The 14,990-nt window shown below is 52.5% G+C and overlaps 1 protein-coding gene across 1 annotated transcript in view; it reads right to left on the bottom strand.

Moving 5' to 3' along the window:
* Nucleotides 1–1,264: 1,264 nt before the first annotated feature.
* LOC140453903 (membrane progestin receptor delta-like) overlaps nucleotides 1,265–14,990 on the bottom strand; it is a 28,344-nt gene continuing 14,618 nt past the window's right edge. The window contains exon 5 of the mRNA XM_072548759.1: nucleotides 1,265–1,335. Coding sequence (XP_072404860.1) covers nucleotides 1,265–1,335 — 71 coding nt within the window. The remainder of the gene's footprint in view (nucleotides 1,336–14,990) is intronic.

Below are 14,990 nucleotides of genomic sequence, written 5' to 3'. Positions count from 1 at the left end.
ATGGGGGACTCGCTCCCACGGGGAGTGGGGGGAGAATGGGGCACTCCCTCCCACGGGGAGTGGGAGGAGAATGGGGGACTCGCTCCCACAGGGAGTGGGGGTAGAATGGGGGACTCGCTCCCACAGGGAGTGGGGGGAGAATGGGGGACTCACTCCCACGGGGAGTGGGGGGGAATGGGGGTCTCGCTCCCACGGGGAGTTGGGGGGAGAATGGGGGTCTCGCTCCCACAGGGAGTGGGGGGAGAATGAGGGACTCGCTCCCACAGGGAGTGGGGGGAGAATGAGGGACTCGCTCCCACGGGGAGTGGGGGGAGAATGGGGGACTCGCTCCCACAGGGAGTGGGGGGAGAATGAGGGACTCGCTCCCACAGGGAGTGGGGGGAGAATGAGGGACTCGCTCCCACAGGGAGTGGGGGGAGAATGAGGGACTCGCTCCCACAGGGAGTGGGGGGAGAATGAGGGACTCGCTCCCACGGGGAGTGGGGGGGGGGGAGAATGGGGGACTCGCTCCCACGGGGAGTTGGGGGGAGAATGGGGGTCTCGCTCCCACGGGGAGTTGGGGGGAGAATGGGGGTCTCGCTCCCACGGGGAGTGGGGGGTGGAATGGGGGACTCGCTCCCACGGGGAGTGGGGGGGAGAATGGGGGACTCACTCCCACGGGGGGTGGGGGGGGGGGTGTGAATGGGGGACTCACTCCCACGGGGAGTGGGGGGAGAATGGGGCCTCACTCCCACGGGGAGCTGGGGGGAGAATGGGTGTCTCGCTCCCAGGGGGGTGGGGGGGAGAATGGGGCACTCCCTCCCACGGGGGGTGGGGGGGGGGGGGTGTGAATGGGGGACTCACTCCCACAGGGAGTGGGGGAGAATGGGGGACTCACTCCCACGGGGGGTGGGGGGGAGAATGGGGCCTCACTCCCATGGGGAGTGGGGGGAGAATGGGATATGGGGCTGGAATGGGGTTGTGGGGGAGCCAGCAGGGAGTAAGGGGCCAAATGGAACATGCCTTGCTGTAAATTACATGCAATTTACTGTGTATTCAGGAGAATCTGGGACTCGTCAGAAATTTAAAAACACAAGCAAGTGTTAAATAACTCAGTCAGAGAGTTGAGATTTAAGATCTATAGTATCAGACCAATTGTGATCTTCTTAATGGTCGTGGCTTTTCAAGATCTTTGACCAAGGTGTGAATCTGTTGACTCATCCTGCTTAGAGACGGTTTAACACCCTCAACCCACAAAGAGCACACATACGCGCTCCTTCGATGGTTACAGCCCAGACTCAGAGCTCGTACTGAGAGGCCAGGCCCTCTGCAGTGTCTCAGGGGAATATCGCAGGCCTGGGAAGACAGGAGGAATATCGCAGGCTGGGCAAAACACAAGGAATAGCTAGATGCCGGCAACAGGAGGGATAGTGTAGGCCTGGGAAGCACGAGGGATAGTGTAGACGCTGCACAAATGAGGGAATGTAGGCCTGGGAAACACAAGGGGTAGAGTAGGCTCCGGAAACACAAGGGATAATGCAGGCCCGGAAAACACAAGGGAGAGTGCAGACGCTGGACAAACGAGGGATAATGTAGGCCACGGAAGCACGAGGGATAGTGTAGGCCCGGGGAAACAGAAGAGTTAGCATAGGTTCGGGCAAACACGAGGGATAGTGTAGGCCCGGGAAACAGGAGGGACAGTGTAGGACTGGGAAACAGGAGGGACAGTGTAGGCCCCAGAAACACGAGGGATAGTGTAGGCCCGGGAAACAGGAGGGACAGTGTAGGCCCCAGAAACACGAGGGATAGTGTAGGCCCGGAAATACGAGAGATAGTGTAGGCCCGGGAAAACACAAGGGATAGTTTACGACTTGGAAACATGAACAATTGTATATGTCCGCGCAAACATGAGGGATAATGTTGGCCTGGGCAACACAAGGTACAGGGAAAACCAAGGCAAATGCAAGAGACTATGACAGCAATATAGATGTGGGGCTGTGTGTATCATGTGTTCACTAATCCCAGGAGTGTGAGCACTGTGTGTGTGTGTGTGTATCTGCAAGTGTGTGTGCGCGCGTGCATATGGGTGTGTGTGAGTGTGCGAGTGTGTGCATGGATGGGTGAGTGTGTGAGTGTTTGTGTGTGTGTGAGAGTGTGTATATGTTTGTGTGAGTGAGTGTGTGTGTATGTGTTTGTGTGTGTGTAAGTGTGTGTGTTTATGTGTGTGAGCATCTGTGCGTGAGTGTGTGTGTGAATGTGTGTGTGAGAGAGAGAATGTGTGTGTGTGAGCGTGTGTATGTGTGTTTTTGTGAGTGTAAGAGTGAGTGTGTGCGTGTGCACTCGAGTGCGTGTGTCTGCACGTGTGTGTGTGTCTGTGTGTGTTTATGTGTGTCTGCATATGTGTGTGAGAATGTGTGTGTGAGAATGTGTGTGTGTGAGCATGTGTGTGTGGTTGTGTATGTGTGTGCGTGCATGTGTGGCTGCGTGTTAGTGTGAGTCTGTGTGTGAGTGTGAGTGTGTGTGCGTCTGTGTGAGTCTGTGTGTGTGTGTCTGTGTGTGTGTGAGTGTGTGTGTGAGTGTGAGTGTGTGTGTGTGAGTGTGCGCTAATTTTGGCAATCCTGTCTGTGTGTGTTTCCTCTGGGTGCTCCAGTTTCCACCCATAAGCCAAAGATGTGCATGTTAGGGTGGATTGGCCATGGAAAATTGCCCATAGTGCTCAGGGATGTGCAGGTTAGGGTGGATTGGCCATGGAAAATTGCCCATCGTGCTCAGGGATGTGTACGTTAGGTCATTGGTCAGGGGTAAATGTAGAGTAATAGGGTTGGGGAATGGATCTGCGTGGGTTACCCTTTGGAGGGTCGGTGTGGACTTGTTGGGCTGAAGGGCCTGTTTCCACACTGCAGAGATTCTATGATATAGCTCAGTCTTGACTCTGTCCCCTGGCCCCACAATCCTTGCCAAAGTGCTGTGGTGAGCCGTGGGCCTAGTGTGCGTGTGAACATGCCTCAGAGGAGGGCAGGAAGTCGACCCGGCCCCAGGGCATTAGTGCTGAGCGAGCAGTGTGCTTTTGAAGTTTCCCGTCTCTAACCTCGCCACCACCTCAGCCCTGTACGCCCCCCCCCCCCCCCCCCCCCCACACCCCTTACCGATGCTCACACAGGAAGGCAGATATTTCGAGCTTCCCGCCCACGGCTTTCACCACAGAATTATGCACCTTTTTTCTTTCTCTGTCGAAATCGCTCTCTCTGTCTCCCAAACCTCACTGCTGCCAACTCACACACAACTCCCCCCCCCAACCCTCCGAATCTGCCTGTCTTACCATTGGTAACGCTCACTCGCCTTTTCAGAGCCTGACCTTAGCAACAAGCTGTGCTGACGGCCTAGTGCATAGGCCCCAAACTGCCCACATCGAAAATACCACCCCCTTTCCCAACAATAAGGACCCCCGATCACCGGGGTGTGTGGTTACATACAAATTAGTTTTGATCAGACATTCAGTACGCGGCAGACTCAGCTAGGCCCCAGCCCTCTGGGTCAGAGAGCTCTGAAAAACATTCACCTCTTCAACTGGTGGGCCACGCAGAGCGAGAGTTCACCCTGGCTATCGAATTCCGTGCTGCGGTAATTATTCACAGCTCCATCCCCGAATTCATGAACAGAATCTTCCTTTTATTTTTAAAAGACCCAAGAAGAAAACGAGAAAGTTGAGGGGGGCTAAAAGAAAAATACAAGGCCTTTGAAGTCTATCACAGAGGGTGGAACGTGTGCGAAATGAATTGTCAGTGGTAGCAATCAGGACAGCGACAGGAGCAGCACCTAAAAGACATTTCGGACAGGCACATGGAGAGGGAAGATTGAGAAGGGTCCGGATCCAAATGGAGTTAGATGGGACCAGGTTAGACTGGACTGAAGGGTCTGTATCCGTGCTCCATGACTCGATGAGAACTGACATTATAATAAACTGACAACACTTGTTGAAGGGAGAGACAGGGCCGTTGAAGGAGGGGATTAGATTAGATTATTTACGGTGTGGAAACAGGCCCTTCGGCCCAACAAGTCCACACCGACCCTCCCAAGGGCAACCCACCCAGACCCATTCCCCTACGTTTACCCCTTCACCGAACACTACAGGCAATTTAGCGCGGCCGATCCACCCTGACCTGGACACCTTTGTGACTGTGGGAGGAAACCGGAGCACCCGGAGGAAACCCACGCAGACACGGGGAGAACGTGCAAACTCCACACAGTCAGTCGCCTGAGGCGGGAGTTGAACCCGGGCCCCGTGTGGCAGCAGTGCTAACCACTGCGCCACCGTGCAGCCCATTCTGTAGGACTGGACACAGTCTCAGGAGGGTGAAAAGCCCAGTTTTTCTTAGCCTCAAAGTAAGGGAGTCCAAGACTCGGGGTTTAGGGTGAGAGGGGAAAGATTTAAAAGAGACCTGAGGGGCAACATTTTCACGCAGAGGGTGGTACGGGTATGGAATGAGCTGCCAGAGGATGTGGTGGAGGCTGGTACAAAAGCAACATTTAAGAGGCATTTGGATGGGTATATGAATAGGAAGGGTTTGGAGGGTTATGGACCGGGTGCTGGCGAATGGGACGAGATTAATTTACGTTATTTGGTTGGGTATGGACGGGTCAGACCAAAGGGTCTTATTCCAGGTTGTATGACACTATAAGAGGCAAATCTTTGAAAAGTGAGAGGAAATGCAGACTCAGAAACTCCCCACGCTGTGGAAACAGGGCATTTGGGCCATCAGGTCCGCACTGACACTCGAAAGAGCATCCCACCCAGATCCACTCCACTAACCTATAACTCTGTATTTCCTGTAGCCAATCCACCCTAACCTGCACATCCCTGGGCACTACGGGACAATTTAGCATGGCCAATCCACCCTAACCTGCACATCACTGGGCACTACGGGACAATTTAGTATGGCCAATCCCCCCTAACCTACACATCCCTGGGGCACTATGGGACAATTTAGCATGACCAACCCACCCTAACCTGCACATCCCTGGGGCACTATGGGACAATTTAGCATGACCAACCCACCCTAACCTGCACATCCCTGGGCACTATGGGACAATTTAGCATGGCCAATCCACCCTAACCTACACATCCCTGGGGCACCATGGGACAATTTAGCATGATCAACCCACCCTAACCTGCACATCCCTGGGCACTATGGGACAATTTAGCATGGCCAATCCACCCTAACCTGCACATCCCTGGGCACTATGGGACAATTTAGCATGACCAATCCACCCTAACCTGCACATCCCTGGGCACTACGGGACAATTTAGCATGACCAATCCACCCTAACCTGCACATCCCTAGGCACTATGGGACAAAGTTAAAAATCACACAACACCAGGGTATAGTCCATCCCTGGACACTATGGGACAATTTAGCATGGCCAATCCACCCTAACCTGCACATCCCTGGGCATTATGGGACAATTTAGCATGGCCAATCCACCCTAACCTGCACATCCCTGGGCACTATAGGACAATTTAGCATGGCCAATCCACCCTAACCTGCACATCCCTGGGCAGTATGGGACAATTTCCCATGGCCAATCCACCCTAACCTGCACATCCCTGGGCACTATGGGACAATTTAGCATGGCTAATCCATCCTAACCTGCACATGCCTGGGCACCATGGGACAATTTAGCATGACCAACCCACCCTAACCTGCACATCCCTGGGCACTATGGGACAATTTAGCATGGCCAATCCACCCTAACCTGCACATCCCTGGACACTACGGGACAATTTAGCATGAACAATCCACCCTAAACTGCACATCCCTGGGCACTACGGGACAATTTAGCACGGCCAATCCACCCTAACCTGCACATCCCTAGGCACTATGAGACAAAGTTAAAAATCACACAACACCAGGGTATAGTCCATCCCTGGACACTATGGGACAATTTCCCATGGCCAATCCACCCTAATCTGCACATCCCTGGGCACTATGGGACAATTTCCTATGGCCAATCCACCCTAACCTGCACATCCCTGGGCACTATGGGACAATTTAGCATGGCCAATCCACCCTAATCTGCACATCCCTGGGCACTATGGGACAATTTCCTATGGCCAATCCACCCTAACCTGCACATCCCTGGGCACTATGGGACAATTTAGCATGGCCATTCCACCCTAACCTGCACATCCCTGGGCACTAAGGGACAATTTAGCATGGCCAATCCACCCTAACCTGCACATCCCTGGGCACTATGGGACAATTTCCTATGGCCAATCCACCCTAACCTGCACATCCCTGGGGCACTATGGGACAATTTAGCATGGCCAATCCACCCTAACCTGCACATCCCTGGGCACTATGGGACAATTTAGCATGGCCAATCCACCCTAACCTGCACATCCCTGGGCACTATGGGACAATTTAGCATGGCCAATCCACCCTAACCTGCACATCTCTGGGCTGCTATGGGGCAATTTAGCATCTAACCCCGTGTATCTAACCCCGTGTTGTCCCTACATTGGTAGTGTTTGATGGGGAAACAGTGTAAAGGGAGCTTTTTTCTGTATCTATCCCCATGTTGTCCCTGTCCTGAGATTGTTTGATGGTATCCCTGTGCTGTACCTGTCTTGGAATGGGGGGGGGGGGGGCGACAGTGTGGAGGGAGCTTTACTCTGTACCTGAGCTCGTTGCTGTCCCTGTTCCTGGGAATGTTTGCTTTGGGAGGGGGAGGAGGAATGCAGTCGGTGTCGGTGGAGCTTTGCTCCGACTCTAAGGCATGACGTTCTGGAACAGTTAAATGAACTGAGTGCCTGACTCGCTCATTGGTCAAAACTTCCTGCAGAGCTCAGAGGAAACATTGCTGCAGGGTCGCAGAGTCTTCAGAACAACTCAAACCACAATATATAAGTGCAGTTTCACATTTACATTGTGGCTCTCTGCAAGTTCTGTGGGAGGCACTTGCAAGTCTTGAATTAACCAGCATGTGCTGAGTAACATGATATTTGGTGGCTGAGGGGGATGGAACCCAGTCCTTGTCATCCCCATCAGCGCCCACACAACGGGCCTCCGACTTGAGCAATCTCCCATGAATGTCACTCCCACCTCCCCACAGTCTCACCAGGCCTGTTTTCTTCCAAGCCTGGTGAACGGGTCCTCAGTTTGGTTCCTCGGAGTGGGGCGGTGGGTGCAGAGAGGGTGGTCTGGTTCATAGTCAGAGAGGACTCCATCGTGGTGTTACTGTCACGGGGTAGCGGGTGGATGCGCTGTCTGTTTAACCCCGTGCTGTCCCTGTCCCTGGGATGGGGGGAGAGTGTAGAGGGAGGTTTACTCTGTATCTAACCCCGTGCTGCCCCTGTCCTGGGTTGGGGGGACAGTGTAGAGGGAGCTTTACTCTGTATCTAACAACATGCTGTCCCTGTCCTGAAAGTGTTTGATGGGGGACAGTGTAGAGGAAGCTTTGCTCTGTATCTAGCCCTGTCCTGGGATGGGGGGGACAGTGTAGAGGAAGCTTCACTCTGTATCTAACCCCGTGCTGTCCCTGTCCCTGTCCCTAGGAGTGTTTGATGGGGGGACAGTGTAGAGGAAGCTTCACTCTGTATCTAACCCCGTGCTGTCCCTGTCCCTGGGAGTGTTTGATGGGGGACAGTGTAGAGGGAGCTTTACTCTGTATCTAACCCCGTGCTGTCCCTGTCCCTGGGAGTGTTTGATGGGGGACAGTGTAGAGGAAGCTTCACTCTGTATTTAACCTCGTGCTGACCCTGTCCAGGGGTGGGGACAGTGTAGAGGGAGCTTTACTCTGTATCTAACCCCGTGCTCTCCCTGTCCTGAAAGTGTTTGATGGGGGACAGTGTAGAGAGAGCTTTACTCTGTATCTAACCCTGTGCTGACCCTGTCCTGGTAGTGTTTGATGGGGGACAGTGTAGAGAGAGTTTTACTTGAGAGTGTTTGATGGGGGACAGTGCAGAGAGAGTTTTACTTGAGAGTGTTTGATGGGGGACAGTGTAGAAGGAGCTTTACTCTGTATCTAATCCCGTGCTGCCCCTATCCTGGGAGTGTTTGATGGGGGGGGGGGACAATGGAGAGGAAGCTTTACTCTGTATCTAACCCTGTGCTGTCCCTGCCCTGGGAGTGTTTGATGGGGGGTCAGTGTAGAGGGAGCTTTACTCTGTATCTAACCCCGTGCTGTCCCTGTCCCTGGGAGTGTTTGATGGGGGGGTCAGTGTAGAGGGAGCTTTACTCTGTATCTAACCCCGTGCTGTCCCTGTCCCTGGGAGTGTTTGATGGTGGAGAGTGTAGAGAGAGCTTTACTGGTGACTCACTGGGGGAGAGTGGAGAGCCCAGCATAAACAATGGGCATTGGTGACTGCGTGGAAACAGAGGGGGAGCAGGAGGGAGTGGGAGATGGTAAGAGGGAGTGGGCATATCCTGTGGTATGGTGATACGGAACAATTCAGTGTGAGGCCACCTGAAAGCAAAGCTCAGCCTTTGCAGATTGACGTTCTACTCAGTTTAACTCAAAAAATAAACGCTGAGACAGGAAAACCAGCAAGCTGCAATGTTTGTTGAATTCAGATTTTCTTTGGTTATGCTGTGCGGGGTCCATAGGCACACTTAACTGATACCTACTACCCAGACTGAGATGGGCCTCTGATAAAGCACTGTTATCTAACCCCGTGCTGCCCCTATCCTGGGAGTGTTTGATGGGGGGACAATGTAAAGGGAGCTTTACTCTGTATCTAACCCCGTGCTGTCCCTGTCCCTGGGAGTGTTTGATGGGGGACCGTGTAGAGGGAGCTTTACTGGTGACTCATTTAATTACACCCCACTCTCCTGCTCCCCCCCACCTCAGCACTGAACCCTCCCACAGTGTCCACTCCCTCAGCACTGACCCTCCCACAGTGCCCACTCCCTCAGCACTGACCCTCCAACAGTGCCCACTCCTTCAGCACTGACCCTCCCACAGTGCCCACTCCTTCAGCACTGACCCTCCCACAGTGCCCACTCCCTCAGCACTGACCCTCCAACAGTGCCCACTCCTTCAGCACTGACCCTCCCACAGTGCCCACTCCCTCAGCACTGACCCTCCAACAGTGCCCACTTCTTCAGCACTGACCCTCCGACAGTGCCCGCTCCCTCAGCACTGATCCTCCCACAGTGCCCACTCCCTCAGCACTGACCCTCCCACAGTGCCCACTCCCTCAGCACTGACCCTCCAACAGTGCCCACTCCCTCAGTGCTGATCCTCCGACAGTGCCCGCTCCCTCAGCACTGACCCTCCAACAGTGCCCACTCCTTCAGCACTGACCCTCCCACAGTGCCCACTCCCTCAGCACTGACCCTCTGACAGTGCCCACTTCTTCAGCACTGACCCTCCGACAGTGCCCGCTCCCTCAGCACTGATCCTCCCACAGTGCCCACTCCCTCAGCACTGACCCTCCCACAGTGCCCACTCCCTCAGCACTGACCCTCCAACAGTGCCCACTCCCTCAGTGCTGATCCTCCGACAGTGCCCGCTCCCTCAGCACTGACCCTCCAACAATGCCCGCTCCCTCAGTGCTGACCCTCCAACAGTGCCCACTCCCTCAGCACTGACCCTCCAACAATGCCCGCTCCCTCAGTGCTGACCCTATGACAGTGCCCGCTCCCTCAGTGCTGATCCTCCGACAGTGCCCGCTCCCTCAGCACTGAGCCTCCAAACCCCTGTCTTATCTCCCACCATCTCGCTCTTATCTGGGTGTTTTACCGACTATCTCTCTTTGTCTCTCACCATCTCTCCCTTTCTCGCCAACCCCTCTCGTCCTGCTCGCTCTCCATTGCATCTTCTCTCTCTCTCCCCTTCAGTCACTCAGTGAGTGCATGCTGGGAAACACAGCGATCTGCGGCAAGTCACGTCTCTGTGAAGGAAGGTGCAGCGTGAGTGGCCCTCCTCCAGATGCCCTGTCTGTCAGCCATTGTCCTTACCCTGTCCATGCCAATCTGGGACTCCAGACCAAAGGAGAGATCAGATAGACTCCGAACAGTGCATCCTGTTGGATGGGGGATGGTCAATATCTGTACCCTGGCAGTGCTGCCCGTATCCCATTTAATGGACACCACTGTGGTTATCACCGATATCTCCCAGCGCCAGGGACTTGGGTTCACTTCCATCACCGGGCCACTGTCTGTGTGGAGTTTGCACATTAGCCCCGCGTCTTCGTGGGTTATCTCTGGGTGCTCCAGTTTCCTCCCACAGTCCAAAGATTTGCAGGTTAGGGTGGATTGGCCATGCTAAATTGTCCTGTAGTGCCCAGGGATGTACAGGTTAGGGTGGATTGGCCATGCTAAATTGTCCTGTAGTGCCCAGGGATGTACAGGTTAGGGTGGATTGGCCATGCTAAATTGTCCCATAGTGCCCAGGGATGTGTAGGTTAGGGTGGATTGGCCATGCTAAATTGTCCTGTAGTGCCCAGGGATGCACAGTATAGGATGGATTGGTCGCGCTAAATTGTTCCGTAGTGTCCAGGGATGTGCAGGTTAGGGTGGATTAGCCATGCTAAATTGTTCCATAGTGCCCAGGGATGTGCAGGTTAAGGTGGATTGGCCATGCTAAATTGTCCCGTAGTGCCCAGGGATGTGCAGGTTAGGGTGGATTGGCCATGCTAAATTGTCCCACAGTGCCCAGGGATGTGCAGGTTAGGGTGGATTGGCCATGCTAAATTGTCCCATAGTGCCCAGGGATGTGCAGGTTAGGGTGGATTGGCCATGCTAAATTGTCCCGTAGTGCCCAGGGATGTGCAGGTTAGGGTGGATTGGCCATGCTAAATTGTCCCATAGTGCCCAGGGATGTGCAGGTTGGGGTGGATTGGCCATGCTAAATTGTCCCGTAGTGCCCAGGGATGTGCAGGTTAGGGTGGATTGGCCATGGGAAATTGCAGGGTTACGGGGATAGGGTAGGGATGTGTGTCTGGGGTGGAACACTTTGCGGGAGGTTGGGGTGGACTGGAGGGGTGTGCACGATTCTAAAACGCGGGTACGATCCCACTTAAAGGTGGGAGAAGGTGAAATGTGTGTTCGGAGGGACACTGAGACAGAACGGGCCTCCAGCCACACATAGGAATTCTCTCAGGAAAAGTTTGATTGGATTTGATTTATCATAAATACAAAGAGCTTTGTTTGTGAGCAGTACGGGCAGCTGCTGAGTCAGCCAGGACATCCAGGTCATTGGGTGAAAAAAGGAACTTGGCTTGAAAAGAATATTATTAGTAATTTTTAAGGACTTAGGATTTAAGTTTAAAATTAAGTGGCGAAATGTTAGAGACAGCTCTGCCGTAGAGAGCCGACAAGAAGTCAGCAGTGCCTTGAAAAAGTGGAGGATATTAATTAACTGAGAGAGGGCCCATTGATAATCTGTTTAAGCAGTGGATGTGCTTTGTCGAAATGGAATATGCTCTCTCTCTCTCTCTCTCTCTCTCTCTTTCACTGTCTCGGAACCGAGGCAGATGGGATCACAGCCAATTTATTCTCCATCTGAGGGATCCAGGTCCGATTTCACCCAGCGGAGTGACCCAGACAAGCGAAATCCACTCTCCCCCGTTCCCCCCTGCACTCTTGAGATTCAGCACAAAAGTGTGTAATTGGCATCTCTCTCTCTCTCATTTCAGGTGATGCAGTTGCCAAAAAGACGCACAGATGTAAGTTTTTAACCCTGTTTAAAGGCGTGGGCGCAGTTCGGTTTTAACGCAAAGGGAACCTGGGATTGAGTTTCTACGGACACGAAGGAATGACCAGCTGGAACCTAATCCAGGAATTCCCATGGAGTTTGGAGGCTGCAGTTTACATACTGACACCGGGAGGGAGTTACAGACTGGAATCTAATCGAGGGGTTCTGGGTGGGTTATATACAGAATAACAGATACCCGGGAGGGAGTTACAGACTGGAATCTAATCGAGGGGTTCGGGGTGGGTTATAGACAGAACAGCATATACCCGGGAGGGAGTTACAGACTGGAATCTAATCGAGGGGTTCGGGGTGGGTTATATACAGAATAACAGATACCCCGGGAGGGAGTTACAGACTGGAATCTAATCGAGGGGTTCGGGGTGGGTTATATACAGTATAACAGATACCCGGGAGGGAGTTACAGACTGGAATCTAATCGAGGGGTTCGGGGTGGGTTATATACAGAATAACAGATACCCGGGAGGGAGTTACAGACTGGAATCTAATCGAGGGGTTCAGGGTGGGTTATATACGGAATAACAGATACCCCGGGAGGGAGTTACAAACAGGAATCTAATCGAGGGGTTCAGGGTGGGTTATGTACAGAATAACAGATACCCGGGAGGGAGTTACAAACAGGAATCTAATCGAGGGGTTCAGGGTGGGTTATGTACAGAATAGCAGATACCCGGGAATGAGTTCCAGACTGGAATCTAATCGAGGGGTTCAGGGTGGGTTATATACAGAATAACAGATACCCGGGTGTGAGTTACAAACAAACTTCTAATTGAGGGGTTCGGAGTGGATCATATACAGAATAACAGATACCCCGGGAGGGAGTTACAGACTGGAATCTAATCCAGGGGTTCGGGGTGGTTTATATACAGAATAACATCTCCCCGGGAGGGAGTTACCGACTGGAATCTAATCGAGGGGTTCGGGGTGGGTTTATATACAGAATAACAGATACCCCGGGTGGGAGTTACAAACAGGAATCTAATTGAGGGGTTCGGGGTGGGTTATATTCAGAAAAACAGATACCCGGGAGGGAGTTACAGACTGGAATCTAATCGAGGGGTTCGGGGTGGGTTATATACAGAATAACAGATATCCGGGAGGGAGTTCCAGACTGGAATCTAATTGAGGAGTTCGGGGTGGGTTATATACAGAATAACAGATACCCCGGGAGGGATTTCCAGACTGGAATCTAATCGAGGGGTTCGGGGTGGGTTATAGACAGAATAACAGATACCCCGAGAGGGAGTTACAGACTGGAATCTAATTGAGGGGATCGGGGTGAGTTATATACAGAATAACAGATACCCAGGAGGGAGTTACAGACTGGAATCTAATCGAGGGGTTCGAGGTGGGTTATATACAGAATAACAGATACCCCGGGTGGGAGTTACAAACAGGAATCTAATCGAGAGGTTCGAGGTGGGTCATACACTGAATAACAGATACCTGGGAGGGAGTTACAGACTTGGATCAAATCGAGGGGTTCGGGGTGGGTTATATACAGAATAACAGATACCCCGGGAGGGAGTTACAGACTGGAATCAAATCGAGGGGTTCGGGGTGTGTTATAGACAGAATAACAGATACCCGGGAGGGAGTTACAGACTGGAATCTAATCGAGGGGATCGGGGTGGGTTATATACAGAATAACAGATACCCGGGAGGGAGTTACAGACTGGAATCTAATCGAGGGGTTTGGGGTGGGTTATATACAGAATAACAGATACCCGGGAGGGAGTTACAGACTGGAATCTAATCGAGGGGTTCGGGGGGTTTATATACAGAATAACAGATACCCGGGAGGGAGTTACAGACTGGAATCTAATCGAGGGGTTCGGGGTGTGTTATAGACAGAATAACAGATACCCGGGAGGGAGTTACAGACTGGAATCTAATCGAGGGATTCGGGGTGGGTTATATACAGAATAACAGATACCCGGTAGGGAGTTACAGACCGGAATCTAATCGAGGGGTTTGGGGTGGGTTATATACAGAATAACAGATACCCGGGAGGGAGTTACAGACCGGAATCTAATCGAGGGGTTTGGGGTGGGTTATATACAGAATAACAGATACCCCGGGAGGGAGTTACAGACTGGAATCTAATCGAGGGGTTCGGGGTGGGTTATATACAGAATAACAGATACCCCGGGAGGGAGTTACAGAATGGAATCTAATCGAGGGGTTCAGTGTGGGTTATATACAGAATAACAGATACCCTGTGAGGGAGTTACAGACTGGAATCTAATCGAGGGGTTCGGGGTGGGTTATATACAGAATAACAGATACTCAGGAGGGAGTTACAGACTGGAATCTAATCGAGGGGTTCGGGGTGGGTTATATACAGTATAACAGATACCCGGGGGCGAGTTACAGACTGGAATCTAATCGAGGGGTTCGGGGTGGGTTATATACAGAATAACAGATACCCCGGGAGGGAGTTACAGACTGGAATCTAATCGAGGGGTTCGGGGTGGGTTATATACAGAATAACAGATACCCCGGAGGGAGTTACAGACTGGAATCTAATCGAGGGGTTCGGGGTGGGTTATATACAGAATAACAGATACCCCGGGAGGGAGTTACAGACTGGAATCTAATCGAGGGGTTTGGGGTGGGTTATATACAGTATAACAGATACCCGGGAGGGAGTTACAGACTGGAACCTAATCGAGGGGTTTGGGGTGGATCATATACAGTATAACAGATACCCGGGAGGGAGTTACAGACTGGAATCTAATCGAGGGGTTTGAGGTGGGTTATATACAGTATAACAGATACCCGGGAGGGAGTTACAGACTGGAACCTAATCGAGGGGTTTGGGGTGGGTTATATACAGTATAACAGATACCCGGGAGGGAGTTACAGACTGGAATCTAATCGAGGGGTTCGGGGTGGGTTATATACAGAATAACAGATACCCCAGGAGGGAGTTACAGACTCGAATCTAATCGAGGGGTTTGGGGTGGGCTATATACAGAATAACAGATACCCGGGAGGGAGTTACAGACTGGAATCTAATCGAGGGGTTCGGGGTGGGTTATATACAGAATAACAGATACCCCGGGAGGGAGTTACAGACTGGAATCTAATCGAGGGGTTCGGGGTGGGTTATATACAGAATAACAGATACCCCGGGAGGGAGTTACAGACTGGAATCTAATCGAGGGGTTCGGGGTGGGTTATATACAGAATAACAGATACCCCGGGAGGGAGTTACAGACTGTAATCTAATCGAGGGTTTCGGGGTGGGTTATATACAGAATAACAGATACCCCGGGAGGGAGTTACAG

This window comes from Chiloscyllium punctatum, chromosome 28 (assembly GCF_047496795.1).
Source record: "Chiloscyllium punctatum isolate Juve2018m chromosome 28, sChiPun1.3, whole genome shotgun sequence".
In the NCBI taxonomy this organism is placed as follows: Eukaryota; Metazoa; Chordata; class Chondrichthyes; order Orectolobiformes; family Hemiscylliidae; genus Chiloscyllium; species Chiloscyllium punctatum.
The sequence above is the reverse complement of the archived record's forward strand: the minus strand, read 5'-3'. Positions and strand labels throughout refer to the sequence as shown.